General features: G+C 42.7%; 3 protein-coding genes across 7 annotated transcripts; 2 read left to right on the forward strand and 1 right to left on the reverse strand.

The window, feature by feature from the left end:
• Positions 1-351: 351 nt before the first annotated feature.
• zgc:172121 (uncharacterized protein LOC337599 homolog) lies at positions 352-3577 on the forward strand. The gene is made up of 8 exons (XM_041041163.1): positions 352-619; positions 1153-1220; positions 1306-1478; positions 1585-1688; positions 1853-2014; positions 2103-2308; positions 3272-3351; positions 3441-3577. The coding sequence occupies exons 1-8, from the start codon at positions 521-523 to the stop codon at positions 3524-3526; spliced, it is 978 nt and encodes a 325-aa protein (XP_040897097.1). The 5' UTR covers positions 352-520; the 3' UTR covers positions 3527-3577.
• A 617-nt stretch (positions 3578-4194) lies between these two features.
• LOC121183864 (basic immunoglobulin-like variable motif-containing protein) lies at positions 4195-9110 on the reverse strand. Of its 5 annotated transcripts, none has more exons than XM_041041160.1 (10): positions 8970-9110; positions 7706-8268; positions 7374-7503; positions 6912-7007; positions 6588-6692; positions 6414-6508; positions 6197-6329; positions 5820-5903; positions 5640-5736; positions 4195-5552 (listed from the first exon to the last, which is right to left on the reverse strand). In XM_041041160.1, exons 2-10 carry the CDS (start codon positions 8190-8192, stop codon positions 5250-5252), a joined length of 1530 nt encoding a protein of 509 aa, XP_040897094.1. In that variant the 5' UTR covers positions 8193-8268; positions 8970-9110; the 3' UTR covers positions 4195-5249. The 5 variants fall into 5 exon arrangements, with proteins under 5 accessions (XP_040897094.1, XP_040897092.1, XP_040897091.1 ...); XM_041041158.1 differs by having other exon boundaries at positions 8920-9110; XM_041041157.1 differs by lacking the exon at positions 8970-9110 and adding an exon at positions 8754-8902.
• Positions 9111-9947: 837 nt separating this feature from the next.
• si:ch211-201h21.5 (uncharacterized protein LOC555526 homolog) lies at positions 9948-13213 on the forward strand. Its single transcript, XM_041039696.1, has 6 exons — positions 9948-10050; positions 10782-10970; positions 11508-11693; positions 11775-11886; positions 11961-12097; positions 12172-13213. Exons 2-6 carry the CDS (start codon positions 10788-10790, stop codon positions 12535-12537), a joined length of 984 nt encoding a protein of 327 aa, XP_040895630.1. The 5' UTR covers positions 9948-10050; positions 10782-10787; the 3' UTR covers positions 12538-13213.
• The last annotated feature ends 3 nt before the right edge of the window (positions 13214-13216 follow it).

Below are 13216 nucleotides of genomic sequence, written 5' to 3' on the forward strand. Positions count from 1 at the left end.
ATAGATGTTAGGTGTAGTTAATTAAATTTACAAAAGTGATTATAAATGGGCTAGACGCGTGCGAAAACTGTCACATCTGAAAAAAAAAACCTGACTGGACGGAGCTGTAGGCCTGTTCAAGCGGCGATTCTACATTTCAGTGACAAAAGTCACAAGAATTAAATTATTCATGAGCTGGGCTATATTATGGTACAACACTGCACATCTTCTGGTTCTGACTCATATCAGTTATTGTCAAATGCGCCATCTAGTGGCTGCATAGTGGAATAGTAGATGTCGGACTCACCTCATTTATAAAAAATTCGAGCGGCTGTAAACGCAACCTTCGAACCTTTTCTGTTACCCGGAACAACAACAACAGTCTGAAAAGTAACCTGGAGTATGTACTTTGCTTGTACTTTATTATACTTCATGTCGTAGGCGTTTTAAGCAGTCTGAGCTCATAGTTATATCCTGTGGACTGTGTGTGAACAAAAGTCTTGGGCAGAACGTCAGTGCCTCTCAAATAAAGCTTCTCTCCATGGGTTCTCGTCTAAGACCTTACATGACTGATTATGGACCTTTGATTCTCGACGGTGGCCTAGCAACCGAGCTGGAAGCGCAAGGAACTAATTTACAGGTGAACAAAACCTAAAAAAAAAAAATATATATATAGTCATCTGCACCATTAACATGGCTCTCTGTTCTACCAGTAAGCATTATTTACACAGCAAAGGCTGCACTTACACAGCTTCATGTTTATAACGAGCTGTTTTTTTCGCATCATGTCAATTAAATAAATGTTGAGGAGACAAAGTATAAAACAATATAAATTAAAACACTCAGGTACAATTCTGAGCTGTTTGTTCTTTACTTAACTACAGTAGTTTAGTACATGTACTTCACTCTCCGCCTCTGGGAAAGGGAAAGAGCTTCATGCTGTTGCTGTTGGTGCAGTTTGAATGCACTAGGTGGAGACACTGGTCCTGTGTCCACAGTCTATCTGGGTTGAAATGCCTCATTCACCACTCTTACCTTTTGCTGAATGACCTGTAGCAAATATACCTTTACGCTTGTGATCTTAATGCAAAGGTTTGTATTTTTATATCAGTCAAACCATTCACATTTTAAAAGGTAGACTGAAATGTATGGGCCTGTGTGTCACACATGTAGGGAGATCCGTTGTGGAGCGCCAGGCTTTTGCAAACTAATCCTCAGGCCATAAGAGATGCTCATTACAGGTAGGTCCTTGTATAATATCGATTCTTGATGTGAATAAATGATCATCAGCTGTACAAACCTTTTTTTGTTTCTTTTTGACCACAGGTTCCTCCTCAGTGGTGCTGATGTGATCACCACAGCTACATACCAGGCAAGCATTGAAGGATTCATCGCTCATCTGGATGTGAGCTCTGAATGTGCCAGAGAGCTGCTGATGTCTGGAGTTCAACTGGCCAAAGAGTCAGTAAACAGATTTGTCTCTGACAGCCGTCCAACAGGTACAGATCTATACACTCTTTGATATTTTCTAAGCTGAGTGGACACAGTGTCTCTGCAGACTGTGGTGCTGTTTCAGTGTTTTGTTTTGTTATTTTACCTCTTAAGAGCAGAGACGTCCTCTGGTGGCAGGCTCTGTTGGACCATACGGGGCTTTTCTGCACAACGGCTCAGAGTACACTGGGGCCTATGCAGAGGAGATGAGTGTTGAGGTGAGCGGCTCTCAGCACGCTTATACTGGTTACATTAAAGACATTATGCATACTGTGTGAAGGTGACAGATAGAGAATGAAAATATCACTACTCATCTGACCGTCGGCCTGTTTTTGACTTCTTGATTATCAGGGTCTCGTATCTTTTTTCTTACTTTTCCAAGGAGCTTAAAGTTTGGCATCGGCAGCAGGTTGATTGCTTAGCAGCAGCAGGAGCTGATCTCGTCGCTTTTGAGACCATTCCAAGTCTCAAAGAGGCGGAGGCTCTGGTGGAACTGCTGAGAGAGTTCCCAAACTCTAAAGCCTGGCTCTCCTTCTCCTGTAAGGTAACCATTAAACATGAGGACTACAATTAGTGTCAATAAACCATTAATGCATGAAAACGACTCACGTTTTGCACATAAAATCTGTCAGGATGGGAGGTGTATATCAGACGGCAGCCTGTTCACAGATGCAGTGCAGATTGCTAACAGATCCATGCAGCTGGTCGCTGTAGGGGTGAACTGCTGTCCTCCAGCCCTGGTGGAACCGCTGCTGGACTCTGCCAGGTCCCTGCTGAGCCCAGACTTGAGCTGGGTGGTGTACCCTAACAGTGGAGAGGAGTGGGACACCGAGCAGGGGTGAGTCTGTAGTCAAGGAGTTTTATTAATAAAGTCACAGCTTTAATAGCGACTGTGTTTTTACCAACAGATGTCAAACTCTAAATACTGTACATCTTTTACTCACTTATTCTAAATTACCATGCAGAGGACGGCCAAAAACGCCCTAATGTACTTCACAACAGCCATCTCGTGTTTAGATGTGTTTTGTAAATCATTGTAAATCATTTAAAATTTCTGTTGTTGGTTGAAAACAGATCCTGAACTTTGTATTTTGTTCACTCTGGTGCTGATGGTCAGATACCACAGAAAATAACACAGCACACTGGAACAGGATAGTGTAGAAACTCATTCTATTTTCTCACAGCAGAGTTAAACTTCTGTCTGTTTACATCTCATTTGAACTCATTTTAGCTCAGCTATGCACTTTACTGCTTCATTAAGTAGGAAAAACTGATTAAACATGAAATTAAATATTAGAAAAGACTCACTATCAGAGGTGAAAATTAAGGGATCAGGAGACATCCTTACATTTGACCGAGCCCTGTGACTTTCTAATGAGAAATGCTAATAACATTCAAACGCTTCAGTCCATAGTGTAAATAAATGACAGGACTGCCGCTTTCAGATCACAGCACCTGCTCAAAATCTAAATTTACGTTACAATCCATGAGGACATAACAGTAGCAAGCAAAAACACTGAGGGAAAAATGAGCTTGACACATTAACAGTACATTTTCTAAATGTGAAAGAAGCAGGGCTAAACAATCCTCTAGAGTTAATGTCTGTTTTCAAAAACTGTGATAATTTGTTGGAACATTGGAACATTTCCTTCTAAAATAACATTTGTTTGCCACATAAATAAACAATAATTCGTATTGCACAGCATTTTTTAAAAGGCAAACCTCAAGATCAGTAATTCAGTTATGCCTTTTCCAGTACGGTCAGAGACACACAGCTGACTGGTGGTGTTTTTGTATTAAGGTGGCTGACATCAGGGAAGACATCAGCATCCATACCTGAACTCTGTCATACGTGGATGAAGCAAGGCGCTGCTTTGATCGGTAAGATGAACTGTTTTTCTTCCTCTGGCTCCAGTTCTTTGTCCTGTTTTTTTCTCCAGTATTTTATCTGATGGGTCTTTGTTCGTTAGGAGGCTGCTGCCGTATCGGTCCTGCTCACATTACAGAGTTACGACAACAGTTAAAAGGACGTTGCTCTCCTGCCTCTGCAGTGTGACTGGACTGAAAGTGTAATGGTGATTGTTCTCAGGAAAGACTTCGTCTTCCAGGAGTTTATAAAAATCTTAATTTATTGTAAAATAAATAAACCACTACATCAAATCCACACGAGTATACAATGATATCTGTGATATCCCCACAAATGTGCAAACAAAAGTGTAAGAACAAACTATGCCTGTACATCGACATGAAAATAAACCATGCAGTCTTCACTTCCTGTGGTTCACATTTTGTTTTCGGGTGAATGAGGGATTCCACTATCACTCCTGTACAGCTCCTGTCTTTTAAATCTGGGATCATCTACACAACAGTCTCACTGTAGGTTTCACAAAGCACAACAGAATGTCAGCTGCTTTCACGACACTTTGACTGGACGGCGTTTCTAACCACTGAACATCAGGCGCAAAACAAGCCCACTGACTGTACCTGTACAATGAAGTGTGGAGGCGGAGCGTCTTCGAACAGAATTTACAGCAAATGTGTCACTGTCGTGTTTCCTAGACGACACTACTTCAATATAACTTACACTCTTACAGTATCAGGGCCGTGAGTAAAACATGATGTGATCTAAACATAAATAAATTCAGAGAAATGTGTTATTAGTATGAAATAAAAATAATCATGTAGTGTGACTGTATCATGTGCGAACACCTTATTAAATACATGGGTGGACAAAATAAAAGAAACACTGGACAGTGCGGTGGCCCTTTAAGGCCCATGTTGCCGTTCAGCTTTTAAAGTGTCGCTTCACTCAACTTCATTTTTGAAGCTATAGCTTGATGTCTTGTTGAGAAAACGTCCTGTAAAGACGCTGTCCCTCTTCATCAGTGAAGTATTCCTCTGTTTGTAATATCGTCACGACTTTTAAGACTTAAATGTTTGAAACTGATGCTCAAGCAACCCAGGGAGTGACCGACTGTCCTCCGTGTGCCTGCCAGATGTCGTATGATGCTGTAATGGTCAGATCACTAATAAAGCTGTCACTCACTGCTGAATAATAATCCATTTGATATGGCTCACTTGTGTAGCTGCCTGTGGAACTCTGATTTGTAGTAGTTGCTGGTGCATCAGCCGCAGTCATTGCTAAATGACGTAAATGTGGCAAAAGAAAATGTTTCAGAAACCATGAGGACAAAGAGGAACAGCAGACAGACCCTCGCCAAAACTATCTTCAAGAGAATAACTGATTGAAAGCACTGCAAACTACGTTACAGCCTCAAAATGACAGTTGAGTTGAATCTAAATCCGACATATCCGCTGATATTAAAGGAGAAGTCTGGTGATTTTCTGTATTTTTCCTGCTATTAACAAACCCCATGAAAAGACTACGACCAACAATGAATGTATCCTAACAAGTATTGCATGTGTATCTAGAGCCTGATACATCTTATCCCTCTGTGCCACAGAGCTGTATTACTGTCCAAATATATTAAAAATGCATCACGTTCCTTCATTATAATGAAGATGTACACTATAGTTTATACACATACACACACACACACACACACACACACACACACACACACACACACACACACACACACACACACACACACACCACAACAGAAAGTACAGACAGGCTAACACATTGTTTGTTTTGATCTTTGGTGACGGTAAAATACAGAACAACACCAGACTTATTTACATGTATCTTAAGGCTACAGTACTGTGTTATAATGTCTGTTATTTTGTCCTCCCCCTGTGTGTCCCAATGAACCTTTTCAGTCTGTGATGTCCTCTTCGAGATCGCTGTCAGGGGAGCTCTTCTGTCTGTACTCTGTAGTGTTGGACAGCCGTTTCCAGGTGGCGTCTTTCTGACTTCCCATACTGTGTGAGCGTCCCAGGTGGGCCAGGCGCTTGGACGACGTCCTCTCCTCCGTTTCCTCGGAGGCACGTCCGTGGGCCCGCTCTGTGCTGGAGTGGTGGAAGTCGTGGCGCAGGTTCTCCAAATTCAGAGCCCAGGGGCCGAGCTTCTGCCAGTTCACCCTCTGGAAGGCCATGATGCAGTGCAGGTTGCCACCGACCTGTGAGCCAGGCCATATCTTTTAGTATCATCCCATGACGTGTTTACGTAAAGAGAAACATTTGTGTTGAGATGTGCGAAGAGGAACCTTTTTGGTTTTGCGGCGTTGAATCCCCCTCTCTGTGTGACGAATGTCCAGGTATTCTGGATTTTGAGTGTTGAGGTCGGTCACAATGTCCAGCCATCTGAAAAAAAGAGGTTTCACGTTATTCAACTCAACAACAGTGCTGATAAAACCTGTCAGAGCCTGAACAGAAGCAGAGCTCACCTTTTACAGTGGATAGCTGGGTGTTTCCTACTGGGTTCCCCTATTAGGATCCAGTGTTCCATTTCATTTGTGGGTAGAGGGCCCCTTCACCCAGCACAGAACAACAACCATCAGTTTACAAACTCTTCAGAACTGAAATCATTGGTTCATTAATCAATTAGTTGATCAACAGAAAAATTTTTAGCGACTATTTTGGTAATTGATGAATTGCTTTTAATACATTTTAAATACAGAGAAAAATGGAAAACACTCTCTCACTCCAACACAGCCTGTGCCCCCTGGACTAACACAAATATTCTAACACAAATTCACACAAATATTCAGCTGTTTCATCTATAATGAAAACGATCGACTTAAACTGCAGTGATGTGGCCTACCTGTAAGCCTTGGCTGCTTTGAGTGGTGTGGCTTCAAAGCCCACTGGGCAGAAGTAGTGGTTCTGGCAGTGGTAAATGTAGGCCATAGACTCATCCTTTAGCCCTTGTGTCAGTTTCATCAATGCTCCTTCAGCTGAGAAGATCAGCGTGGTTATCACCTTTGTTTCAGCTCTTCATTAGCAGGCATGCAGCTGAGTCTGGCAGCTGAGGGACTCACCTGTTTCTCCAGCTGTCTTGTGTTTTCCATGTGGTTTGTACAGAATGTAGGAGCAACCTCGCACTCGGAAATGATCATTGATTTGTCTGAACCACCTATAAGAAAAACGCAATGATGAAGGAGCTGCATACATAAAGTGGTTATTTAAACAGGCTGAAGGAGCAGTGTGTGTACCGCATTAGAGTAGCGTTTCCAGTGAAAGGGCCGAACTTGATTTCTTCAAACGGCGGCTGAAACCCCAGAATATGCAGAGCCTCCTCCTGAGAGATGGGTGGGAGACTAGCAACACAAAGAAATATACACTTATCAGGAAGTGATTGCAATTTTAGTGGAATGGAAAATATCCCATGTGGTACCAGTTCTGAAAGTACTTCAGGATGCTGCCTTCAGGATGTCAAACCGACTTGAACTGATTGATCTGAATTGAGTGTCCATCTTACTGTCTCATGAGCTGTACTTTTACATGAAGCCTGACAGAATACAGAATGTGCTGCTCACCTTCCTGCACCCAGAGTGCTGTATAAGAAGTTCCAGCAGGACACCAAAGAAGAGATTCCACATGAAGTCTTGTACTGAGGCCGACTGATGCAATACCTGAGGGACAAATCATCCATGTAATATACAAAGCTGCCAAATAAATTATCATATCACATTCATTCTGTGATGCAGTATTGTCATTTCCAGTATTTTATACCAGGTGTAAACAAACAGTTTTTACTATTTCTGTCCTGATGAAGACCCAGTGAGGTTTAACCAGTACCCCTGACCAAACAAAGGTTTTAATATAACTCCACCTCCGTTTAAAATAACCGCAACATTATTTTTACTGTATTTTCATTTACGCCTTAAGGTTTTCCTCCAACCACTGCAGGTGTAACACAGTGAGCACTGGAAATAACAGCACTGCTCCAAACAGATGCAAAGCTCACTTCACTGCTGAGGCACTAAATGTAACATTACCATCTTCTGAGGTCGAACACTTTTCTCTGTTTGATCTCCTCCAGCGAGGCATGAGGAGGGACATCTTGCAGATTTCGGCTGGGCCTGTCCGATGGCTTCATCTTCTTGGTGCTGCATTTCTTCACATTGCCTGAAATACAGTGTTAGTCATTATAAGATACACCAGGATTGAAACTGTCCAGCAAGTAAAGAACAGATGAATGATCAAATCTTTTCATCATATTTAAAGCAGGAATGGAAGCTTTGATTGAACACAACTCAACAGTCTGTTTAACTTCCTGACAAAGTGTATAAATTCATATTACATATGTCAATAATGATATTTTTCTTACTTGTTTTTATTTTTCTAGTAAGCACAGCATCAAAGTCTGCTGTATCAATCTCCCATGCCAAAATAGGCTTAGTGTTGCCAGAGGACATTTCCTCCATGTCACAATCCCCGTCTGATCCCACATGGGCCCCTCCAGTTTGACCAGCGCTGAAGTCAGCTGAGGGTTTGGGCTTCACCAGCGGGGGCCCATCATCCTGCTTGTTCTGGACCACATCCCTGGCTGTGTTTGGGGGACAGTACACCGAAGCAGCCTGGTTGAGAAGAGCATAGTCAGAGCAGACTGTGTAGAACTTCTCTCGGGAGTGTGTGACCGGGCAGGTCCACGGCAGGTGGAGCTCGGCGCTTGAAGCCCTCCTCAGTCTGGCAGCGTCCCGCGTGAGGGAGCTGATCAGACCGTGTTCCTCCTCCCCATCAGTGGTCCTTTGCAGCCCTGATGGTTCTGCAGGCCCAGACAGGTTCGCTGCCTGACCTTCTGATGTATTAGGCATTGAACAGCCACTTATGTGTGATGGGTGAGAGAACTAGCGGAAGCTGATAGTAGTGTCGAAGTGATGGCTGTCTCCTCTGGGGATGAAAGGACAGGCATTTTTAGAAACAGAGATATACAAGGGAAAATGCAGGGGAGGCGCAGTGAGTCCCAACACAGTGGCTTCATCTGAACACATAAACAATCTTTGTACAAGGGTTTTCAAAGTCACAACCCTGAATGTCATTGTTTTAACTTACAGCGACATTAAGACGCATCATACAACATTACCTTTAACCTACAAAAAGCTACCCACTATAAAAACAGCCGGCAGTGGCTCTTATTATCGAACATTAACTAACGTTTCACCTGTGATGCCGCTGAGGTACAGACGAACACACAGCTACATCGGGGCTGTGTTGTAGTTAGCCGATGTAAACACGCCCCGCTGTCAGGTTAATTTTCCATCATACTGTGGGAGGTGTCTTACAACAAAACAGGGCTGGGAGCTAGCAAAACGTCAAACTAACCACACATCGCTAAACCTTGATACACATTAGCCGTAAACATGTCAAAAATTAACCATAATATTTCCGAGACGTTGTCCTCCTGACCCGTATCCTCTTCCTGTGCAGGTTTAACGGACTGTACCATTCTGTGCAGAAAGCGGGGTGTCCAAAAATTAATAATAACTAAAACTGGATAATTACATAATAACACTCAAGTGAACAATAATCGCCAATACAGACCGTATTTCTCTTGTTCAAACATTTATTTTCTTGCATCCTGTTAAATGTACTAATGTTAAATGCATGTCAATTTCTTAGCTTCTTCGCGCCCACGTAGCCGTCTTGAACTGCTCCTACAAGTCAAACCGATCACAGGAGGGTCTGCTCTACCGCCTTAAACTTTACTTCACAGACTGAAGGTAAGGCATAGACTGGATAAGACATGGACGTAGCACCTGTGACGTCACCCACTGGTTTCGGGGAGTCAGTTTTGTGACCAAATCATGGGCATTTGAGCTGCGCCATCTTGGATTTTAGTGGGCGTGTACTTTCCATATTTGGCGGAGAGGCGGTTACTCTACGGGTCAGCCGGGGTCAGCCGGCCGAGAACACGCCCACTTAGCTCGGAGCAATATTTAATATCTACCGGCTTTTACCGCTATTTTCACCCACTATCCACTTACAGTTACAGCAGCACACAAACAACAGCAGCCGCTTACTGACGGAGCTGCTCTGTCCATGCAATGTCGGACTTTTTAAACAGAAAAATGAGACGAAGTAAAATTGTAGCCTAGTATTCCCGCAATAAACGGACTCTGAGAGCACGGAACACACCGCAACAGCGTTCCTAACATTAGCTGCTCTGGTCCTCTATCTGTATCAGCAGCGACCATAAATCTGCAATTACGTCATAAGCCAGCGGCAAAATATGTTAATACATGCTAATTAGTGCAAACATCCAGGTAAAATAGTGAGAAATTTACTTACGGAAAAAAACTGCTGGAGGTAGCTGGAGGCCTCTGGATGTAGCTGCCTAGCCCAGCCGATGCTTTAGCAAAGAGCTAACTGCCAGTGCCAGTCTATGGAGCTGTCACTCAACCTAACCACGCCCTAATTTATGTAAGCCTAAAGAACACTAACCCCCCCCCCCCCCACACACACACACACACACACTATCAATAGAGACCAAAAACGAAAAATGTATCAGGCTGTAAATATGTTTTTTTAGGCTGTAAAGTTGGCTATTTTAACATGGGGGTCAATGGAGAATTGCTCACTTCTGGAGCCAGCCCCCAGCGGCAGCCGAGGAACTGCAGCTTTTTGAACGCGGAAGTGATCCTCACTGCTGAAACCTTCAACTCCCGCCTTGAGGTAAGGATTTTCACTTTAAACCTTTGAAAGCTCAAACAGTAACTGCACCATGTGCTGACGACCTAAAATAAAGATACTAAACGACTGACACAGACTTTGTTAAAGTAACGTTTGTGAATATTGTGTAACTTTTTCGTTGAGTACGCTGACTACACATTAAAAAGTACCGAAGATGCTGTCATCGGCTTCCGGAAGCGAAATGCTTTGTCAAACGCGCCAAACTCCATTTATAGTTCTTGATTTTAAGTGTGCTCGCTGAATAACGGAGATGAAGGCTGGTTGTTGGTTGGTTGTATACTAGATGAGCAAGAATTTCTGAGTATGTACATACTCAACTGAATCAGGGGGTCGGAGATTTTCCACATCATCGAAAACATCGCAGCAGATTTACTGACAGGCGTTACTAAGATAAACCGACCACACACAATCTCCATGGTCTGACAGGACCTGGACGCGCAGCACTGGAGGGATCCGTGCTGGGCTAAAGTCCGGCAGAGTTAGACCTGCTCACTCATCCATCCTGTTGGCCAGTCTATGCTCACTGGACTATAATTTGGACTTATTTATTATTTTTATTTGCTGTTTATTTAAAAAATCTTTGAACTGCGGAGGGAGCAAATTGAGAAAATTGAGAGAAATTGAGTGGTTCTTCCTGCCCATCAACCGAACAGCACTTGAAAGACTTGGATTAAATTATTTTGACAGTGATTTTGGAACTTTGAATTTTACAGAAGACCATGGCAAAGAAGCTGGTGATCATCGACACAGACTGCGGCATAGACGACGCGCAGGCGATCATGATGGCCCTGGCAGCACCTAACGTCCAGATCCTGGGAATTACCTGCGTGTTCGGGAACACCTTAGTGGACAACGTGTGTCAGAACGTTTTGAGGGTTCTCTCGATCTGTGAGCGCGCGGGGGTACGTTTACTGAAGCCAGATTCAAATGACCATTTAAACAATCACACACCTGAACCCACTGTCTCAGGTGTCCAACACCTGACGTGAAGTCCGTCTAAATGGATAGAAGAAAATCACACACACGGAGGGTAATTAAAGTGTGTGACAGACCATTTCTATATGCAACATGGACGACATTATATATTGTACTGATAATATATATATCAGAACTCTGAAGAGTCTATCTACCAAAAATTTAATTTAACCATTTAAATTGAACAAATTATGTTCTGGATCTTTGATGACTTCATGTTCACTTCAGTGCATCCAGGAAGTTCAGAGCTGTGATTGTTTAGCAGGTTGTTAACTTATTGACATAAAATTAAAAAATGCATTTATTAACTTGTAGAAAGTAAATTTATAACCTGGGTTGATTAAAGAAATGTAATAAGGAAACATGAACAGTAGGGTTTTCCACTAGAGCCTGTCGAATAATTATACTTTCCTGTCAACAAAACCCGCTGAAAACTGAACTGAGGTCTGAGTTTTTTTCTTCAGATTCCAGTGTTTCGAGGTTCTGCTCGTCCTCTGCTTGGAGACAGTAGTTTCCAGCTAGAGGACCACTTTGGAAGTGATGGACTTGGAAATGTGATTGAAGACAAAGATCCACACTGGGAGGAGAAAATCCAGAGAGAGCATGCAGTCAATGCCATGATTAGACTAGCGTCTGAGAACCAGAAGCAGGTGAGGACCCCCTCTGTGGTCTGTCTGTAATCTGTGGTTGCCGTCTGCTGTTGTTATGCTACTAAACCGTGCTTCCCACAGGTCTCTTTGGTGGCCCTCGGCCCGCTCACTAATCTGGCGCTGGCTGTCAGACTGGATCCAGGTTTTCCCCAAAAGCTCAAAGATCTGTACATTATGGGTGGCAACATGGAAGGTAGTACCACGACATGATCACAGTGTTTGTATTTGAGACATGTAGGTTTGTGTAACTTGTTTTTGTCTTTGTAGGAATAGGGAATGTGACACCATGTGCAGAGTTCAACTTTGCAATGGATCCAGAGTCTGCCTATGTCGTTCTTGAAGAATTTCTCTGCCCTACGTACGTCGCGACGTGGGAGTACGCGTGCAGAAATGCACTGACATGGGTAAGATGTGTACAACCACTTAAGCCTGCACAACGACTGCATCACTTTATACTGATTTCATTTCACTTGTACAGGAGTTCTTTGACGAACTGATCAATCAGGATTCACCTGCTGCACGCCTTATGAAGATGATAGTGTCTAAATGCTGGGCCTACTCCAAAGAAGCTATGATGGCTAGGAGAGACGTGTACTTTGGACCTGGCTTTGTGTCTTATGATGCCTATGCAGTGGCAGCCTGCATTGACAGCAGTGTGGTAACAGAGAGCATTGAGTGTCCTGTTCGTGTGGAGCTGAAGGGCTCCATCTCTCGTGGCATGATGGTGCTGGATCGCACAAATAAGCTGAAGAAGAGCCATAATGTTTTTGTTCTGTCAAAATGTGATGTTGCCAAGTTTGGTCGGTTACTAATGGAGTCTGTTAGACAACCACGTAGTAAGTAAACTTTAGTGCCTCGATGGAAAATGAGTTTAAATATGTAATTGTAAATGTAATTAAGATGTATTACTCATACAGATGTGAAATAAAATAAATAAGACGTGAGGCACTTAGATGCTTTCACACAGTGCACTGAAGCTTTTTCACCAATCTGTAAATGACAGATGAAACTCAGGAAAAATGAAGAGCTAATTTAATTCCCTGAATCAGAATGTTTTCAGTGTTTCACCTGAAAGGGACTCGTGTAGGACGAGTGCTGGACGCTCTGCCTGTTTTCAAGAAGGAACGTCTGCTCTAACAACTTGGCCAACAGAGATTAAGGTCCATTAGAGAACCATTTCATTGCAAGTAAAACTCTGAAGATTTAAGAGGCTTAAATTAAAACATTTCAAAGAAATTAAGTTTTCCATCTGTGTTTACAGTGACAATTAAATGATGATGATGATGTTTCAGGAAGAAGTGGAAGGAGATTTAAAAAACAACCAATCACAGCTTAACAGGCGAGATCATGGACAGAGCTGATGACTGAAATATTTTTACTAACTAGAGCAAATTCTTTAAGTTTTGCATAAATTAAAAATGCTCTGTCAGCTTCAGAAGACCAGAGGAACAGGAATTTGTGGCTAAAGAAAAAATCCATTGTATGTTTAAATGAAATAAAATAAAAGATTAAAACAAAAACAA

Source organism: Toxotes jaculatrix, chromosome 6, assembly GCF_017976425.1.
Source record: "Toxotes jaculatrix isolate fToxJac2 chromosome 6, fToxJac2.pri, whole genome shotgun sequence".
NCBI lineage: Eukaryota > Metazoa > Chordata > Actinopteri > Toxotidae > Toxotes > Toxotes jaculatrix.